The 20,018-nt window shown below is 53.4% G+C and overlaps 1 protein-coding gene across 1 annotated transcript in view; it reads left to right on the top strand.

Moving 5' to 3' along the window:
• LOC112116334 (dual oxidase 2-like) overlaps window positions 1–20,018 on the top strand; it is a 39,481-nt gene that overhangs the window by 13,823 nt on the left and 5,640 nt on the right. Inside the window, exons 10-27 of the mRNA XM_024213767.2 lie at window positions 232–325; window positions 2,768–2,870; window positions 3,294–3,454; window positions 5,042–5,217; window positions 5,743–5,861; window positions 7,785–7,922; window positions 8,933–9,046; window positions 9,854–10,056; window positions 10,957–11,142; window positions 11,617–11,842; window positions 13,599–13,692; window positions 14,030–14,205; window positions 14,545–14,614; window positions 17,247–17,425; window positions 18,180–18,410; window positions 18,665–18,764; window positions 19,070–19,119; window positions 19,286–19,413. Coding sequence (XP_024069535.2) covers window positions 232–325; window positions 2,768–2,870; window positions 3,294–3,454; window positions 5,042–5,217; window positions 5,743–5,861; window positions 7,785–7,922; window positions 8,933–9,046; window positions 9,854–10,056; window positions 10,957–11,142; window positions 11,617–11,842; window positions 13,599–13,692; window positions 14,030–14,205; window positions 14,545–14,614; window positions 17,247–17,425; window positions 18,180–18,410; window positions 18,665–18,764; window positions 19,070–19,119; window positions 19,286–19,413 — 2,548 coding nt within the window. The remainder of the gene's footprint in view (window positions 1–231; window positions 326–2,767; window positions 2,871–3,293; window positions 3,455–5,041; window positions 5,218–5,742; window positions 5,862–7,784; window positions 7,923–8,932; window positions 9,047–9,853; window positions 10,057–10,956; window positions 11,143–11,616; window positions 11,843–13,598; window positions 13,693–14,029; window positions 14,206–14,544; window positions 14,615–17,246; window positions 17,426–18,179; window positions 18,411–18,664; window positions 18,765–19,069; window positions 19,120–19,285; window positions 19,414–20,018) is intronic.

Raw genomic sequence — 20,018 nt, 5'->3', positions numbered from 1 at the left:
CCTCTCCCTGCCAGCAGAGAAGTGTAGCACCGGTCATGCCATGTGAAGGCCGGGGCGGCTGGAGCTCCCACCCAGCTGTGTATGTAGCAGTAAGGATACAAAGGTGCTGTCTACACTCAGGACTGTTTTCTGGGGGCTCAGACTCTAGCAAGCTGCAGAAAAGCCCCTCCCAGCCCCACCATTATCCCCGCCCAGAGGGGCTGCAGGACTCACCCTTCTCCTCTGTTCCAGAAACAACACCTGCAGTTTCCAGGAAGTGCTCAACCAAGACAAGAAGAGCAAGTCGCCGGCCTTCCGGCTCTGCAACAGCTACTGGTGCAGAGAGGTACAGGGGGCCTGGGAAGGGCAGCGTCTCACCCGCACCCTGGCCAAGGGCAGGGACTACCTGCATCGCGGGCCAGGTCTTGTCCCCGCTGCACTGCCTGGCACGGCCCCAGAAGCAGGAGGGCAGGATTTAGGGAGCTGCTCCATGCTTCTGCACAGCAGGTTCTTGAAGTTCCAGGAGCCCCGCCCCGAAACTCTGCCGCACTGGCAGCAAAGACCCAGCATGCAGGCTAATCCTCCCCCCAGGCCGGTCGCTGTCCGCTAGTCGAGGGGCTCTGGGAGCTGCTGTTTAAAAGACTCCCCCTCCCCCCCCCCGTCCCTTTATTTACCTTCCTGAGACGGTGGAATGCAAAGCCCTGGCCCAGCCGCTCAAAGGGGGCAGGCAGGGAAGAGGAATCCCCAGGGCTCTCAGACTTTATTGATGCAGGCCGGCTCCTGGCACAGCCACGCGGCATTCCCAGGGCCCCCAGGCTTGCAGAGTTGGCCGCAGTCACAGCGAATGGGCTGGATTCAGGTCTCTGGTTCTGAATGCGCCTGCAATAGACAATAGCAGAGCACTCAAGGGTTAGGAGGGCAGGGTCTTGGCGCAGTAAGGCGGTGGGCTCCTTCGGCCTGCCATGTAGCAGAGTTTGCGTTGTCAGGTTGTGAGGAGTGAGGGTTACCGGCCATCCTGGGGATCAGAGCCTTGCTGGTCATCAGGGGGCCGAATGGACCGTTCCAGTGATGGCAAGGCCCTTGCCAACCGCATCCCATCACCAGAATGGCCTGGTGGGAATTCCACTGCACAGAGAGTCAGGCGGGAAGGAGCCAGCAGGGAGCACTCAGGGAGCCAGCAGGGAGCTGCCCCGCTGGGGCCACCCCACCCACCTGCCCTGCGCTTGACTAATGCAGTCACTGCCCCGCCCTAGCACTTCACTGCAAACGGCCACGCGAGGCACTGCAGCTCTGAGGAGATAAAGAGGGAGTTACCCCATGGGCAGCGCCCCCCCTGAGCAGAACGGGGTCTATATCCATCCAGAAAGTCCATTTGGCCAAAGTTTCTTTCCACCCCAAATCGCGAGGAAAGTTGGGATATTGCACTTGATGCCGCCCAAAGAAATTCAAATGTTTTCCATTTGGAACGGTCGGGACTTTTCATTCCGAGCCAGCTCGATATTAAACTGCATCTGCCCACGCGGTGCCTCATGGGAGCTGGATTCATGTGCCTCTCACCCTCATTCTGCCCATGCGCTGGGCTCTCTCGTCACATTCTGCCTCCCACCACGTGACTCCCATGATGCACCATGTAGTTGGGTCAGAGGTGGGGTCATGGGGAGAGCCAGGGCATGAGGCGCCTTCGGCAGATGCAGTTTCACGTTGAACAGACTTGAAACGAAATGCGTCCGTGCGGTTGAATGCACCAAATGTTCTCATTTGGGTCGAACCAACCGCAGACGAGAGATTTTGTTGAGATTTTCCCTAGAAAAAGTTGATACGTTTTGGGTCAATGAAAATTTTCCCGCAGAAAAAGCTCCTTCTTGTTCTCTGATGCTGCTTCTGTTCCTCCGTCCCCATCCCTGGGGAGGCAGCTTCTGCAGACAGGAGACTCAGAAAGGGCCAAGATAATGGATCTGTCCTATGGGAACCAGATCTGGAGATGGTTACGCACATGTGTATGGCAGCCGCACGGTGACGTGCTGCCCGGGCTCACAGGGAGACCAGGCACCTGTGGGAACAGACAAGGCACAGGGTGCTACACCCTCCAGGGCCTCAAGGGACCTTCTGCCTTCCATTGGCTGCTGATTTTCACCTGCTGTAACATTTTCACAAATAATGGCAAAAAAAATCATGTTTTTGGTACTAATTGTAAAAATGTCCCTGAAACAAAACCCAACAGTTCTGCTGACCAGTGAAAACGGCAGTGCATGAGCTGGATAACTGGCTTAATGAGCCTCAGGAGCCAGCCTTTTCCTGCCCTGGGCATTAACTGAACAATTCTCATTCAAGTCTAAGGCCAGATCCTCAGCTGGTGTAGATCAGTAGTGACTTCCATCAGCTGAGGATCTAGCTTGATGCCTGCAGGACTGTGAAGGTCTGGAGGAAGCTGATGTATTCCAGTTAGAGATCGGGCCCATGTTTCTCAGTGAGAGCGATCAACCTTTGGCACAAGCCATCAAGGGAACGGGTGGAGTTTCTGTCTCGGGATGCCTTCACATCCAGCCTGGGTGCCTTTCTGGGAGACGTGCTTTAGTCAAACACAAGGGAGTGACTCAATAAAGGGGTAGCTGGGTAAAAGTCACTTGCCTGTGCTAGGCAGGAAGTCAGACTAGAAAATCTAATGGTCCCTTCCGGCCTTAAACTCTATGAATCAAGGTTCCTTTGGGTGCTGGGTCAGGCGGGTGCGAACATCACGGGTCTCTCACAGGTTTGCACCATAATGACAGAGAATCTCTCTTTCATTTAGAACCCCAATCTCCGGACGGCGGAGGACGTGGACGACCTGCTGCTGGGGATGAGCTCCCAGATTGCAGAGCTGGAGGACAACGTGGTGGTGGAGGATCTCAGAGGTTGAGACGCTTTCTTGTTGCAGTTGTGCAGTTTGGCTGAACGTCTGTCTCTTTCGGCTGTTTGGGGGAGTCTCATTGTCCCCCTTTTACAGCTGGGGCAGAGAGGCACAGGGAGGGGACATGGCTTGGCAGAGAGTTGGTGGCAGAGTCAGGAATGGAACCCAGAAGTCCTGACACTCTCCTGCGCTACCCGCAGCTATGGCTGTGCCCAACTGCTCTCTTTCCTGTAGCCCTTCCTAGCTAGTGCTGGGCAGGGATCTTCGCTTTAAGATGAGTCCATGAGGGAAGGGGACTTGGTGAGGGGAGAGGCCAGCATGCAGCATTATCCTCTCAGGGTCCCCGCTGTCCTGTGAGGGGAAGGGTGATCGTTGAAGGTTGATTTTGGGTTACCGTGTCTTTAGCTCCTCTCTTTGTTCTCCCCAGATTACTGGTATGGACCCCTGAAGTACTCTCGCACCGACTATGTGGCGAGCTACATCCAGCGGGGGCGAGACCTCGGCCTATCCACCTACACCAAGGCCAGGGAGCTCTTTGACTTAAAGCCTGCCGCAAACTGGTCACTTTTCGCCCACGTGGACAAAGAGGTCAGAAGCACAGAGATGTCATTTAACCTCAGCAGCTTGTGTTAGCCTCAGACACCCACTGCTGGGGCCTCATCTGCATGCAAAAGTCGTACGGCTTTAACTGTCCTGGTACAGTCAAGGCGCTATGACACCCTAGTGTGGACAGTTACCCTGGTCTAAAAGCGTTTCTGTTGGGATAGTTATTCACAAAGGGAAGGGGAGCGAGCCACAGCCCTCACCGATGTAGCTACACTAGCTCAAATGCTGTGTGTAAATCAGGCCTCAGTCTGGGTTTAAAACTGGCTAGAGAGAGATCACCACATGAGGGGCTGGGTACCTTGCTGCTGCCCTCAGAGCAGCACTGGGGCCTCAGGCGTTGGTGGCTGGTGCAGTTGGCTGCCCTGCCCTGCGCTGGTGGCGAGCTCTGTGCTGAGTTCGGTGCCTGGCGGCTGCCCACCCTCCCACATAGCTGTGTGTGCTCTACTCTTCCCTGGAGCCGCAGCTGCTCCCGGATTGAGGATTGGAGCAGCCGGGGGGTTAGAGCAGTCATAGCTGTGAGCAAGGCTGATACAACTGAATCATCTGCCTACATCAGTGCAGTGCTTAGCCCCTTCCCCTCCCACTGACTTGCCATCTCTGTTCAGATCAGACCCTTAGCCTACGTCCGCACCATAGTCAGTGGTAGTCTAGCTAGCGCAGCTAAAGACAGCAGTGAAGACGGTACGGCTTTATTGCAGGCCAGCAACACATGTTCATACCCAGGGTCCCTGGTGGACTTGTACAGCCTGCACTACAGCCCATGCCGCTGTGGTTTCACTGAGTTTTTAGCCTGCTAGTGAGATTAAAGCTAGTGTGGGTACATCTGCCTGAGCCGCTGCCACCACTCCTCTGACGGCCGTGTGGACGTAGGCTTCGAGTGGTCAGTAGGAAGGGCAGAGAGTATTGGCCAGGTTCTCCCCAGTCCTCCTACCTAGCTACAAGTATCATCAGCCCCCACATCCAGTTGCTGCAACGTCTCTCTGCCAGTGGCGAGATGCATGCTGGGAGATCCTTAATCTGATGGTAAATAATCAGGCCCCAGCTCCAGCGAGGATGGTACAGGAGGGTTGGAGTCTACACGGTTTGGGGGAAAGGAGGCCACAGGGGACCTCGGTGAGGAGCTGACGGTGGAGGTGCCAGGCATGGATCACAGACCATTGGGAGTCAAGCACAATGGGAAGCACAGTGATACTCCTGCCAATGACAGAGCAGCTAGGCTTTCCTGTGCTCTCATTGGCAGAGACCTGAGGGTTCTCTGGAGCAGTGAGCCGGGGCTCTCGGCACCTGCCCCTCCCACACCAGACGAGTCTTGAAATCTCTGGGAGGGGCAGAGGGGATCTATTGACCTTGGTCGGTCCTTCCTTCCCTCCGTTTCAGTGGGAAGGCTATGGCACCTGTACAGGGTAATACACACAGCTGGCATTGTCACCATCCCACACCAGCTGGCTTTGCCATAAGACCCCAAAGGGCTAATGAAACTTCTCAAGGCTTTTTGATACACTCACCCCCCAGTGCATGGGGGCACTGGGTGTAATCAGCCCTTCCTAACCCACGGGGCTTGTTCTCCAGGTCCTTGGGAATGTATCTGCCCTATACGACAACGACATCTCCAAGCTGGAACTCCTGCCGGGGGGCATGCTGGAGAGCAACGGAGACCCCGGAGACCTCTTCAGCGCCATCATCTTGGACCAGTTTACACGCCTGCGTGACGGGGACAGGTTTTGGTTCGAAAACACTAAGAACAGGTAAGTGTCTCTTCCGGCAGCAAGCGCCATGGGTGGTCTCTGCATTGGCTGTTGTTCCCCCAGAGCACCACCAGGATGGTGTTGTGCAATTTAACATTCTGTAATGCACTGTAACTGGCCTGAGACTGGGGCCTGGAGCCCTACACAGTGGGAACCAATGGTGAAGCCCCAGAAGCACTTCAGGCCAATAGAGAACGAGCTCAGACTTTCATGTGGCTGAAGAAAGCCATCCTAGCAGCGCCCTGGCAACCCATCGGCGAGCTGCTGTGGAGCCTTGGTCTTCAATCCTCTTCCCCAGATCCTGAGATGATGTGGGGTGGGTGTCAGAGTCTGTGCTATACAATCCTGGCACTCTCCTGGGGCTGATCTGGGGCAGGGTGTCGGCTGGGGGCTCTGGGTCAGACACATTCTTGGGACTCTCCAGGTGCTGATCTGGGGAGGGCGTGGGCTGGGGGGTCACACACACTCCTGGTGTGGGCGGGGTTCTCTGACGCCTACACTGGATTCCATTTTCTCTTTCTGCAGGTTATTCACAGATGATGAAATTAAAGAGATTCAAAAGACCACATTCCGTGATGTCCTTGTTAATGTCACCTATGCGGAGCCGACAGACCTCCCGGTGCAGGTGTTTAACTGGAGTGCTGGTGAGTGTTTCCCTTCTGTGCTGCTGGGGCAATGACCCCGGGGAGCCAGGCTGCTATGTCCCTTCACCTTTCCCCATGGTCAGTCTTGGGCTATACAGCCAGGTTGTACACAGCACTCTGCCCACCAGCTGAGAGGCTCTCCGCTCGGGCATCGTCCAGGTGACACTCCCTGCATGGCTGTCCTCTAATGCACCCCACTGCACATCTGGACTGCGTGTCCATTAGCAGTTGGATTGGGCAGCACAAACTGGGCACAGGAATTGAATGAAAAGCTACGGAGCTGGCCTGAATTGCCATGGTTTCTAATAGAACAGTGCTGCTGTCAAGGTCTGGAGGCCAAGACTGATGGAACCCCCTTGCAATAAGCAAAGCCAACTCTGTTCACGTGGGAATGGCCCAGAGCTCACGCCCTGGCATGGCCATGAGTTGGGTCTGAGGTGGTAAAGCATTCTGGGTACTGGCAAAGTGAAGCACACAGATGGCCAGCAGGAGCTCCAGAGGTCCCAGGCCAGCACCTATGGCTAACCCAGCATCCGTCGCTTTTCCTCACTTTCCGTGTCATGCGCTTGTCCCCTGTTACTGGCCTTGGCCCGAAGAAAGTAGGGCATGGTTTGTTTGTGAGTTGTGGCCAGTAACATGAGTGGTCATTTTGCTGCTGTGTTTTTGCCCCACCCTGCCCCATAAAGTTATCCATTTACCGTGCGAACATTTTTATTGCATTCTTCCAATCCCATTGGAAGAGGTTTATTGATTTCTGTTTAAAACACAAAAATCCTGCCAACTTGTAATTGCACCAAGAGTGATTTCCAGAATTGCAACACGATCCTGCCATGCGGCACTAAAGCCTGGCTGAGCACCTGTTCCTTAGTGCCAGTAACTCATAAGACATGGTAATTCTCTTACTGCCCATTCCCAGGTCTTGTGGGAGAGCGGGCGCTGCAGAATACTATTGTACAAATGACTTCTCAAGGAATCCAGAGCAGGCCAATTCGGTTAAATCAGTGGTTCTCAAACTTTTTTTTTCGTGGACCACTTGAAAATTGCTGAGGGTCTCGGCGGACCACTTAGTGATCTTTCCAAATGTTGTTTGTACTGTTAGCTAACTATTGTAAAGTGCTTTGGATAAAAGCGCTGTATAAAAAAAACATTAATAATAATTAACGTTTTTTGTTCTACAAATAAAAGCGCACAACTTATATTTTAATATCAGTAGCCTTACCTTTCTAATGTGATGGATGTGCCCTCTGTCTACCACTGCAGCAGCCCCCAAGCTGGGGCTGGGAAGGACTGGGGTCTCTCCCCCACCACAGCAGCCACAGAGCTGAGGCTGGGAAGGCCATCTCTCCCCGGAAGCCGCAGCCCTGGAGCTGGGGAAAGGCGCCTCTTTCTCTGGCCGCTACAGTCCTGCATGTCCCAAATTCCCCCCACCCACCTATCCCCTATTCCCCTCAAGGCCACCACCTCACCTTACATGTGCAGTTTCTTCAGGGTCCAGGCACCTAATTAGTAGAGCCACACCTGCGCGGCTCCACTAATTAGGTGGGTGGCCCTTCATTCTCTCGTGTGCAGCCACCCAGGCGCACACCTTAGAGGGAATTATCCGTGGACCACCTGAATGGAGCTCGCAGACCACTGGTGGTCCACGGACCACAGTTTGAGAACCACTGGGTTAAATGGGTGCAGCAGCCAGGGGACTGGAACCCATGTAACTGACAACAAGGATCTGGCCTCTAAAACTCTGAGTTGGAGTTAAATGTAGGGCCCAGAGCTTTTCCCCAAGACCTCCCAAGCTTTAGCGGAACCCTTCCGAACTCCAGAGAAGCCCTCTCATCATCCCATAGTGAGTGTGCTCCTAGAGAGGCAAAGCAAGCGTGAGCTGGGTTGGCATCATGGCATTCAGACTATCTTCTCTCTGCCTACCAGTGGATCCATGTCCTCAGCCCCAGCAGTTGACTGTGGAAAGGCTGGCAAACTGCGCACCCATGACAGTGCTGGACTATTTCGAAGGCAGCGGAGCTGGATTCGGGCTTATCCTCGTCGCCCTCTGCTGTTTTCCTTTAGGTTTGCACTGGTCTTCGCTTCCTTTGTTTATTTACTTCTTGCTTAAATGCGGTTGTTGTGCCAAATCCCCCTGGGGGCTGAGCACCTGTGTCGCCGTCTGGCATCAGCAGGAGTTGCATGCACTCAGCCGCCCTTGGGAATTGGTCCACTGCAGCTCCGTGCTGTCCCCTGCTCTGAAAAGGCCCAGTCCTGGCTGGAGTGGAGTACCTCCGAGAGATGTTGAGTACTCTCAGCTCCCATCACAGTCACTGGGGAAGGAGGATGCTCGGCAGCTTGCAGGATGATAGTTTCTGCTGCACTTGACTGTGAGTCACTTCACTGCACCAAGGTCCCCTGTGACACTGGGGCCACGTGTAATGGGGAAACGTACCTTAGATGGTGGCTGGCTGGCATTTAGGGGTCTGTGCTTGATTGGTGGTCAGATTAGACAATCTGATGATCCTGGCTTGATGAAGGTAGGACAAGAAGCAATGGGCCTAGTCTGCAGCAGGACAGATTTTTGTTCGATGTTAGGAAACAACTTTCTAGTTCTAGGGGTAGTTAAGCTCTGGAATAGGTTACAAGGGAGGTTGTGGAATCCCCGTCCTTGGAGGTTTTTAAGAATAGGTTGGACACACAGCTGTTAGGGCTGGTCTAGGTTTACTTGGTCCTGCAGGGGGTTGGACCAAATGACCTCTCAAGGTCCCTTCTAGCCCGACACATCTATGGTTGTGTGACTCTCTGGTCCCAGCAGCAGCAGCAGGAACCTTCGGTGGGACATTAGCGATGCCAGAGATGGAGGCAGAGACACAAATGTGACTGGAACCCTTGATTAAATAAAGTCATTTGCGGTTGAAACGTGCCGTAGTGGGGGAGGGGAAAAATCCCACATTCCCTCCACGCCCCAGTGGTAGATGGGAATCGTTGTAAGCCCTCGTGGGTGACCACGAGGGCTGAACTGCCAGGAAGTGGGTGGTCCTGTGTTGCTCTGTTATCTCATTTCTCCCTTTCCTGCTCATTTGCTCCCCCAGTAAGTTTATTCGTTGCCTGGATCGTCGCTACTTTCCGCAAGCGTGATTTCAAGAAGCTGCAGAGAAAAGCAAACCCCAGCATGAGGAAAGAGGTGTCGGGCGAGGGAGTGCAGGGTAAGGCGGGGACCTTTGGCTGGCTCGGGGGGCATGGTGGAACCCCCGGCTCACTGGAGTTGGGTGGTTCCTCCGTAGTCCAAGTCATGCATCCACCAAACCCCCTTTGCTGTCAGCATGGGTTACTGTCTAGGACAGTGCTGGCATGGAGCTGACACCCTTCTTCATGCAGCTCACCTTCAGCTGGGTGCTGGGAGGGTAACTCCGGTACAGGGCACTCATGTGATGGCAGGTGGCAGCTTCTGGGGCTGGCCCTAGAGCAGGCTGCTGGCATTTGATCTGGAAACTGTGGGGCTTCTCTCTGGCATTGCCCAGTTAGAGTAAAATCCCCCTCTCCCGTCTGCATGAGTGATCTCAGCTCTGACGCTCTGAGAGCCATGTGGCTAGGATAAGGGAATTTTGCCCTCAGTGTTGCCTTGTGATTCAGTAGGAGATCTGGGTTACTGAATAATACGTATCCCCTATGAAATGGAGACCTCCAGCTCTATAATGTCCTTAAAAATGGAGCCTGGTGACCTGACCCTGATCTCCCTTACACAGGTGTAAATCAGGAGTAACTGTATTGAAGACAATGGAATTATACCGGACAGAATCAGTCCATGTAATACTAGAATTGAGCTCATTAGCAGTACAGTTTGCTCTGCAATTTGGATAGACTGCTTGATCAGCAGGGGAATAAAGGGCTTCTGTTACCTACTCCATACAGGAGTAGATGTATTTGTAGGCCACTCTCCCAGTGAAGAAAGGTGTTTGTTAATACTCACATACAACCATTCTGACCCAACTCCCTGCATTCTCTCCTGTCAGCCTTGGAGTGGCTAGGTCCCAAGACAGACAGCAATCTCATCTACCTTCAGCTTCATCCAGACAAGATTATCAAAGTGCTGGACAGCCGGCGAGCCATGCTCCGCAGCATCAGTCTGAAAAACCAACAGCAGGTGGACATGGTCCTCTCCATCAACAAAGGGAACAAAGCTTTGCTCCTGAAGATTCCCAAAGAGTATGACCTGGTATGTAATGGGACACATGACGTGTGCTTGGCATTACCTCTGAGCTCTCTTTCTGCCTGGCTGTGCCAATCACAAGGTATAAATTCCCTACCCTGCACCTCCCTTGGTGACGTGTTCTTGGGAGCCCAAAATAAATGCTTCGGCAGGGGTGGCTGGGTTTATTGCTGAGGTAGCCTTACACTGGGGATTCCAGGCCAGTGGATAATAACACCAATGCTTTGTACTGATTCTGAAAAAGCCCTTTGCCCAGATCTGTGAGGTCTAATAACTGAATTTCTAGTAAACATGATGCTCCAAGGCTCCAAATCACGCATGCCCCACGTATGCACGAAAGAAATGTCAGGATTCTACTTAGTGCTGGTAAACCAATCAAACAGGTGGAAACTCCAGAGTCCATAGGAGGCATTTTTATCTCACGTGGTATTTTGGATCCTATATTTCCACTCTTTGGTACGTGCAGCATGAAACATGTTAATGGTGGCTATGCCTGCCTATCTAAATAACAACCAGAGCTCCACAGGAATGGCTCAGAGGTGTCTGATGGTCTGGCCTACACAGAGAATGCTTCAGGTGGGCCCCATAGGTTCTGATCTTTAGTTACAACAAGCTGTAGCCTTCTCAAACAATGAATCTACATCATCCCCCTGGAAATAGAAATGTCACTGGTTGGGTGGGTCTTGCGGGTTGGAAGCAGGGCTCGTGTGCCTAGGCACAGAGAGAACATGAGAGGAAAGAGAAATGAGATCTTCAAGCAAGAGCCTGATTAGCTGTGGGTGGTGTTGGGGCTGCTGCTGGGGTCTTGGCATTTTAGCCTGGTTTTAACACGCTAGTGGAGTGCCACTCCCAGCCCAACTGAGAATGGCTCCAGCTCAACGGCTCATTCTTTGGGGGCTCCTCCAGGTGTTGCTTTTTAATGGCGAGGCGGAGCGAAGTGACTTTGTCCGGAAGCTGACCGACTACTTGGAGAGGAACGGACTGTCTCTCAACATGTCTGACCTGACGGAACGCAGCCTGCTGAAGAGGGCTGTGACCAAAGAGCAGAGGAAGCAGATCCTGGAGACTTTCTTCAGACATTTATTTGCCCAGGTATGTACCAAGCCAGCACATGGGTGTGGTGAGCACTCCGGTAAATGGAGGGCAGCTATTTATATTGACTAAGCATTAGGCACTGCTGCTATTGTTGCATACCATAATAGGCAAACCACACACCAGGAACAAGCTGCCAATCTGTTTGACAGTAAAGAATCCCTGTTATTTATAGAGGACTGAGGAAATGGCAGTGCTGGGATATTACCATTTAATACCTGGAAGAGGCTGTTGCATGACAGCATGATGAGTACACTGTACCAGTAAATGCCCTCCAGTGTGTATTGTAATAATAAGGACCATCAGATGGGAGTCATAGGAGACTTTGTCAGAGCATCTGCTATTAAACCTTGGCTAAGGGTTGGGGAGAGACCACCAGTGTTTGTATGGAATGGAAGGGGTGTGGGTTAAGGTGGTTCTGTTGTCTGAGTGCTGAGTATGGGACTAACCCCCAGCCTGCCTCTCTCATCTTAGGTGCTGGACATTGACAAGTCAGATGCCGGAGACCTCAACTTTGAAACGTCATTGACACCAAAAGAATCTCTCAAGTGTGAGCTGAGCCGGGCTGAGTTTGCAGAGTCGCTGGGGCTCAAACCCCAGTCCATGTTTGTGGAGTCCATGTTCTCTCTTGCTGACAAAGATGGCAATGGATATCTCTCCTTCCGAGAGTTCCTGGACATCTTGGTGGTCTTCATGAAAGGTGAGACTTTGATGGAGGACTGAGAGAGAGTCACTGACTCACGTTGCTAATAGGAAGCATCTTGCTACAGTCACAGCCCCAGCTAAACAGCTTCCTCCTTTGTCTACACTCTGCTCACCAGCCATCACAGCTCAGCTGAACCTTGGCATGGTCCATCTATCAAATGAAACATAAAGTGAAGGTCCTGTCCCTGTGTAGTCACTGAAGTCCACTGGTGCCTTAGCCAAATTCCTTCAAGCTCAGAACACAAGTGTGACCAAATCCCTCTGAATATGATGCATGTAAGAAGTAGCTAACTGAGGTCCTGATTCAGGCCAGCACGTAAGCATGTGTTTCAATTTAAATGTGTGCTCAAATGTTGTCCTGAATAGGAATGGATTTAGGCACAGGATAACTGCTTTCTTAAATTGGGGTCCAAGTTTCTACCCCGGTTTCACTCAGGCAGATTGTGACCTCTATCTGTTAATTAACAAGAATAACCAGAATAGCATTTCTCCTTCAGCTGCTAACGCAGAGAAGGCGATCTCTTCTCTTTGTCAATGCTGGTGGGCAAAGTTTGGCTAGTTAGTCTCTGAAGCTGCCATGAATAGGTATCACTCCACCTGTCAGGAGGCCAGTGATGTAACTCTCAAAATCTGTTTTTCTGTTGTACTAGCATACAGGTAAAGCTACAGCAAACTCTGCAGCTGCCTTTTCAAGAGGCAGTGGCAGGGGGGCATCCCATGACCACTTCATACTATCATTTTTTATACTATCAGGCAGTTTTTGGGGGTAGCTTCCTTGGGGGAAGTTGAGTGGTGTTGCATTATACTGGGTGCATTTGGAAGCTTTATTAAGAGCTTGTCTACATGGGGAAATTGACCAGAATAGCTATTGCAGAAAAGGCTATTCCCAGCAGCTATTCTAGGATAACTGCCTCTGTGGACACTCGGTTCCAAAATAAACGTGATTTTATTCCTGGCCAGAGTACCAGACTCTGCCCCAGTTTACCCCCAGGCTGGAGAGAAATGCACAACCGTAATACTTTAATTGAGACACTGGGAGGGAATAAGGAGGTGGGATATGATAACTGACAGACTAGATAAGGTGATTGCCAGAAAATCTTTGCTCTGCACTGGTTAGGAGAATAATTCACAACAAATAATTTGTTTGACAAATTGTGCTTCTTTTTCTCTTTGCAAACTGTCTGCAGACAGGTAGCCAAGGTCTCAGACTTATTTATTATTCAGAATCTCTGCAGATTTCCACAGCGACTCGTCTTTGGTTGGGAGCTCATTAAGAAGGAGCTCGTTGGGAATATTCAAAATTTGTGCCCTGTTGGGTACTTAAATAAACTTAGGGGATTGTTTCTGCTCCCTGACATGACGAGTTATGTCCTTAACTAACACAAGTGTGAATTGTGACTTTCACACTCAAATATGTCATAAAGAATTTGCATTTGACGAACATTCAGTTATTCAAGCTGTAAGATATTTCTCTTCATGTCTATTCATGCTGGTAAAGCTTGCGTGACAGCATTTAGAGAAATCAAACACAGAGGAGCAGCAAACACAGCTGAAACAAACTTGCTTACAAATTCCAAGTAACATTAGCAGTGTGCTTTTTTGCTGGAATTTCTCAGCTGGAATGATGACTGTGTTGCTGCAGGTCCCATAAGCCCCACCTCAGTCCTTGTAAAGTGCCTTGAGACCATAATTTGCAAGGAACTACAGAAATAGGAAGTATTTCTTATTCCATCCATCTTCTTCCCTAACAGGGTCCCCAGAGGAGAAGTCAAAGCTGATGTTCACCATGTACGACGTTGACGGGAATGGCTTCCTCTCCAAGGAAGAGCTCTTCAGGATGCTGAGGTATTTCTCCTGTCCGCGCTGCTCTTGGATAGGTAGTCAGCATACGCCTTCTCAAAAGTGGCTGCTCATTTGAGGTGTTTCAACTTCTGGGGGTCCGGTGTGAAACCGTTTGGGTCCAGTACTCGGAGCTGAGAACACCTGGATGTATCCTGATGCTCAGTCCAGTCTCATCTGAAGTGGCTCCAGTAATGGTGCTGCCACATCCCCTGCAGGGGTCTCTATAACCCGCACCCCACCAGGGCTGCTAGCATATGCTGTGCACAGCCAGGCCTGTGTTCTCGCCCTCTGAGAGTCAGCTGATTGCTCTGCAGCTCCCAGCTTTGTCCCTTTGCTCTAGGTCCTTCATCGAGATCTCCAACAACTGTCTCTCGGGTGATCAGATGGAGCAGGTGATTGAGTCCATGTTCCAGGCGTCAGGCTTTCAGGATAAGCAGGAGCTGACGTGGGAGGATTTTCATTACATGTTGCGAGACCATGACAGCGAGTTGCGCTTCACCCAGCTCTGCATCAAAGGTCAGCGTGGTGGGGCACAAAGAGCAAAGAAAGTCCAGGTGACCTTTCTGCTGCGCTCAGCTGGGCTGGGGGTGGCTGGCACTAGAGGGCAGAGCCAAGTCCTGTCTTTCCTCCAGCGTCTCTTTTCCAGCCGCAACTCACAGAGGCGCCATTCGCTACAAGGTGGGGAAGTTGCCTTCTGCTGCGTAGACTCTACATGCTGGCCCTTCTCTTGAGCAGAGCAGGCTGCCCATCCCAGCAGAGCCCCTGCCCCCCGAGCAGAGAGTCCAGGGGCATGATTGGGACGTTCCTGGAAGCGTTGTCTCTGTGTCACACGTTTGTCCTTTCTGCTTCCCACAGGAGTTCCTGACGTGTTCAGGCAAAACATGAGCAACCGCGTCTCCTTCATAAACCGGACCAATACCAATGGGTAAGTTGAGCCCACTGGCTTGGGGCCTGCCCCTGGCCAGCAGGCAGTGTGCTGCTGCTGCAGTCTGTCTTCCCAACCCTTCTCCTCCCCACTCGCACGCTCGGACTCGGCCGCTGCCCCAGCAGGATGAGGGGAGAGAGGGAAGGCAAGTGGCTGCTTCTGAAGCTCCAGCATGTGTCTGGGAGCAGGCCAGCTGCAAGCCCAGTAAGGGAGAACACGGCCCCTCCTGTCTCTCCCCATGACTCCAGCCCCTGCTGGCTGCTGAGTTCACATGGTAGCTCCTCAAGAGCTGGATTTCACATGAGAATTCTGGTACAGAACCCCCAGGTTTACACTGCATCATGGGAACGTGCAGCCTTCTGCTCTGGGGAGCTCTCTGGCTCCCCTGGCCTGGTGAGTCTGGATCCTTACACTGCAGTATAAGTGTGCAATAACCCAGCCTGCCAGGCTCCTGCTGCATGAGAACCTGGCATGCTCTGGCCTCCCCCAGCATGCCTGGCCCCCCTGCCGGGCTGCTTTCAAAAGCCTCATTCCCTCACATCTGACTCTGAGCTGTGCTATGCAGGTTATCAACAGAGGCATCTCTGGCATATAAATAGTTCCTTTGGCAGCACAATCCCAACCAGGGAGGAAGCCCCAACTCGAAATCATGGCACAGCTTATGGAGTGCGAGAGGCCAGAGCTGGGGAAGAGGATGGGCAAGAAATGCGTATGCCACCCCCTCTCCTTGGGCACTAGCCTGAGCCTCTGAGGCTACGTCTTCACTACCCGCCGATCCGGCGGGTAGCAATCGGTTTATCGGGGATCGACTTACCGCGTCTCGTGAGGACGCGGTAAAATCGATCCCTGATGGCTCTACCGTCGACTCCGGAACTCCACCTCGACAAGAGGCGGTAGCGGAGTCGGCGGCAGCGCAGCAGCGGTCGACTTTCCCGCGTCCTCACCGCCAGGTAAGCCGACCTAAAATACGCAACTTCAGCTACGGTATTCACGTAGCTGAAGTTGCGTATCTTAGGTCGGAAGTCCGCTGTAGTGTAGACCTAGCCTGAGTCAGCTGGCTGAGGGGGCAGGCTTTGGCTCAGCTGTTTCCTGTTTGATGCCTTGCTAATGCAGCTGTTCTCTATGGACGGTGACTGTAAAAAGGGCCCCGGAGTGTCATGTGTATTATGGCTGCGCGACTCTGTATCAGATTGGCTTGGATTATAAAATAAAACACCAGTTAGGGCAGGAAGTGAAGAAGGAATCTGGATCCAGTTGAAACTTCAGGGGCCCGTTAGCGAGGAAGAAAGCAGCTGCCAATTTTGGCATTTGGGTAGGATGGCAGCATGGCATGAGCACCCCTGCCCTTCCCTGCATGCCACACGCAGCTACCAAGCACCGGTTTCTGATGCCCTTCCCCAGGCTGAGTAGTACCTTACACCTGGGGTAGCCTCACTAATTTCAGTGGACCTGCACAAGGACAAGTGGCTGCGCTGTGGGTGTAAGGGTGTCAGAATCCGGCCTATTGAGTAGTCGCAGTGCGACTCCAGTCGGGTCGGTCAGGAAAGGAGCTGGTTTGTGAGGAACGTGTCCCTTTGGCTGAGCGGCTCCAGTCGAAGCTGGGCCTGGGGTCGAGGGCAGTTCTGAGCTAGGTCAGTCCCGAGCTCCCCTGGGTGGGGGACTCCCCGCACATCACCTCTCTGCTCTTGGGGGCCTCTGCTTAGTGTGACCATATTTCCCAAAGGAAAAACTGGACAGTGCGTGGGGCTGGCCCAAGCCGCTCACTCAGGCCCTGCCCGCCCCCCTTCCCCGCGGGGCTGGTGTCGCTGCTTGCCCGAGCTCTGCCTGCCTGCCTTCCCCGCCCCTCGCGAGGCTGGGGCTGGTGTCGCTCGAGCCTGCCTGCCTCTCCCCCAATCCCTGTCTCTCCCCCTGCATGGGGCTGCCAAAAGCAAATGGGACAAATGCCCACTCTTGCCAAAGAAGTCTGGACTGTTGAGACAGAGCTTAAAAAAGGGACTGTTCCGACCAAAACGGGACATATGGTCTCCCTATCTCTGCTTGTTCACCCTAACTCTCTCCCAACAAGCGGGAGGGGGTGAGGCCCAGACCCACGGCTGTAGTGACACCAAACATCACCCAAGCAAGGAACACGCCCTGCAGCAACATTGGAACTCCGGTGAATTTACTGACCTACCTCGGAGTTCCCAGCCTTCTGCCCTGCCCTTAGTGCTGTCACTGAGGTTTCCCATTACTGTAATTCATGTCCTTTTATGGCTGCCCTTTAAAGCGTATCTTATCTGCCTTTATTTAAGTATCTATTTATTTGTTGTTATCAAGTTCTGTATAACTCTGCCAGCTGGCATCACCCGACACACGTTTGCATCGTCTTACAACTCTCATTCATTAGCTGTATCACAGGAGTGAGCAGAGGCGCCAGCCCAGCCAACGAGCTAGCTGCTGCTCAGACACGTAGCGAAGGAGTCTCTGCCCCACGGAGCCTGCGCGCTCAGTGGCATTAAGGAACCGCATGGTCCCTGTGGTTCCGTGACTGATTTAAGCCCTGCTCGCTCACAGTCAGCTGGAGTTTTGCCCTCCATCTGGTGGGAAGAGTGCTGCACTTCTTTAACGGGGAGCTGACGACTGTTCTTTTTAGGGCAACACCTCACCAGCCACATTTATACACCGAGGCCCAAAGGACAAAATACGAGCGGAGCAAAGTTCACCAGAAGATCCAGCAGTTCAAGCGTTTCATCGAGAATTACAGGCGCCACATTGCCTGTGTGGTTCTGTTCTCCGCCATCACTGCCGGCGTGTTTGCGGAGAGAGCATATTGTGAGTGGGCAGCTAGTGTAGAGCGTCCCCTGCTGATGGGGCAGCTCAGAGTGCCACCATCCAGGGAGGAGAGAAGCAGGAATGTGTGCTTCTGGGGGGTGTGCCGGGAGCAGGGCCCTGCGTGCTAGGCCAGCCTGATGGGGTGGGTGATGGGCTGGGAAAGTGAGGTGAGTCCATGAACCAGTTACACACACACACACACACTGACGTCAGAACAACAAGGAGAACGGAGGTCCCCAGCCAGACTCTAGTGAGACTTGTCCCTGTCACCTGCAGTGCAAAGGGGCCTGGCTCTGGCCATAAGCGGCCAGCGTGGCATTCTTTCCCCTGGCATAAAGCTAGCAGAGCTAGTTCCTGTGCCTGCTGCCCCCACCTTGGCATGGAGGGGCATGCCAGGGGCAGATAGGGTGCATGGCAGAGCCCGCCTCCACTACGCCAGTCCTTCCCTGGCATGACGTTCCACTGGTATCCCATACAGCAGGGGTGTAAGTTCAGACAGGCCCCTAGGCTGCTCTACATCATGGGAGGGCTCAGAATGGAGCTGGCACAGACTGGCCCTCGGAATCAGAGAGCCATAACCAGCCTTCCGCTAGCCCACCCCTGCATTCCACCATGTCCTGCTGCCCTTGCCTTTGGAGAAATGAGCTGGTTTGTTTCCTCTCTATTAAGGAGACACAGAGAGGGAGCGAGCTCCTCCCCCACGCTCTCTTGTGCTCGCCCTGTGTGTAACCCCCCTGCCCCGCTTTGTCCGCAGACTATGCATTTGCATCGCCAGCAACAGGAATTGCAGACACCACCTACGTGGGCATCGTCATCTCCCGGGGGGCGGCAGCCAGCATCTCCTTCATGTACTCATACATCCTGCTCACCATGTGCCGCAACCTCATCACCTTCCTGCGCGAAACCTTCCTCAACCGCTACATCCCCTTTGACGCCGCCGTGGACTTCCATCGCTGGCTCGCTATGGCAGCCCTGATCTTTTCAAGTGAGTTGGCTACATGGGGGCAGGGGTGGAATCCCCCTGGCCCTGATACTGACAGGGAATGAGACATCCCCCAAAGCCAGCCGCTGTGCATCCTGCACAGCCAGAGTCAGACACGGGCCGTGCCATTCGGGACTGACCAGCCCCCCTAGACACAGACAGAGATACCCGGGCAAAAATTGCTGTCTTTGGGTCTCTCGAGCACAGCTATATGACGGCACGTGACCATGTATTTGCTCTGTCTCTGTGTCCTGCAGTTCTCCACACCGGGGGCCATGTAGTGAATGTCTATATCTTCTCGGTCAGCCCACTCAGCATCCTGTCTTGCCTCTTCTCCAATGTCTTCGTGGATGATGGGTGAGTGTGTTTTGGAAGCCCTGCCCCGGGCAAAGCACAACTGTTTGAGGAGCAGCTAGGTAAGACCACGGATGAAGGACAGTGTGGTGCAGAAGGCTGGGCTAGATGGCTTGAGAGATCTTGTCCAACCTGCCTGGGAGGTGATCTTCTTGGGGAGACTGCAGTCTGTGGATGGCCACCATTCCCAAAGGGCGATGTTAGAGGCCATTTGTCAAGTGGAAAGCCAAACAGTGGGTGTTTGGTTTGTTCTGTGGAGAAGTCTGTGATCTGATGTCAGAGGGTTAAGTCATCTCTTTCTTCTCTAGGTCACAGATGCCCCAGAAGTACTACTGGTGGTTCTTCGAGACCGTCCCAGGTAAGGGTGACCATCCGTGCATGCCAGGCATTCTGTGAGGGGAGGGGATCTGCATAGCTCCCCCACCCACCGCCACGGTGGTTCCAAGTGAGGGGTGGCTCTCTGCTGGGCACAGGCTATTCCGGTGACCCCTCGCCCCTCGTTCTTCAACCCCACTTTCTGGCAGGCATGACCGGGGTGCTGCTGCTGGTGATTCTGGCGGTGATGTACGTGTTCGCCTCCCATCACTTCCGGCGCATCAGCTTCCGGGGGTTCTGGATCACACACCACCTCTACGTGCTGCTCTACATCATGGTATGTGGCTTGGAGTCCTGCGGCCTGGCTTCGCTCTTGCGCTAATCTTAGCTGTTGGGCACCAGACCTGTTTTGTACCCGGTGCAGTGTGTTCCTCACAGCCATTAGCAAGGAGCTGGAGGGACGTGCAGGGAGTGGATGGGCTTCCCAACCAGTCTTTCACCTCCGCAGATCCTGTGGGGGTGAGCACAGTGTGCAAACCTAGACTCGATAGGTGTGAGTTCCTATTGTCCTCCGCTCACTGCAGGACCAGAACCGGGCGGCAGGAGGGGCTGCTGAGCAGAGGGGAGGTGAATGTTTTGCGGAATAGCGTGGACTTGAAAGAATGAATGTTATTGGTAGCATAGAGAATATGCTTCAGTACAGGAGAGACAGGTGCAAATCCACTCAGCACCCAGAGATTGTAGCATGGCACCGTGAGCCACCCAGCTCCCCTGGTTAGAAAGCACGTGCAGGTGCTGGAACCTTGCAAACACAGCGAGTGCACATGTGGCAGGCAGTGGGTTCTAGTGGGTAGAGCGCAGGCCTGGGACTCAGGAGACCTGGGCAGGGGCGACTCCAGGCACCAGTGCAGCAAGCGCGTGCCTGGGGCAGCAAGCCGCGGG

This window comes from Terrapene carolina, unplaced genomic scaffold, assembly GCF_002925995.2.
Source record: "Terrapene carolina triunguis isolate 2854851 unplaced genomic scaffold, T_m_triunguis-2.0 Scaffold67, whole genome shotgun sequence".
In the NCBI taxonomy this organism is placed as follows: domain Eukaryota; kingdom Metazoa; phylum Chordata; order Testudines; family Emydidae; genus Terrapene; species Terrapene triunguis.
The sequence above is the reverse complement of the archived record's forward strand: the minus strand, read 5'-3'. Positions and strand labels throughout refer to the sequence as shown.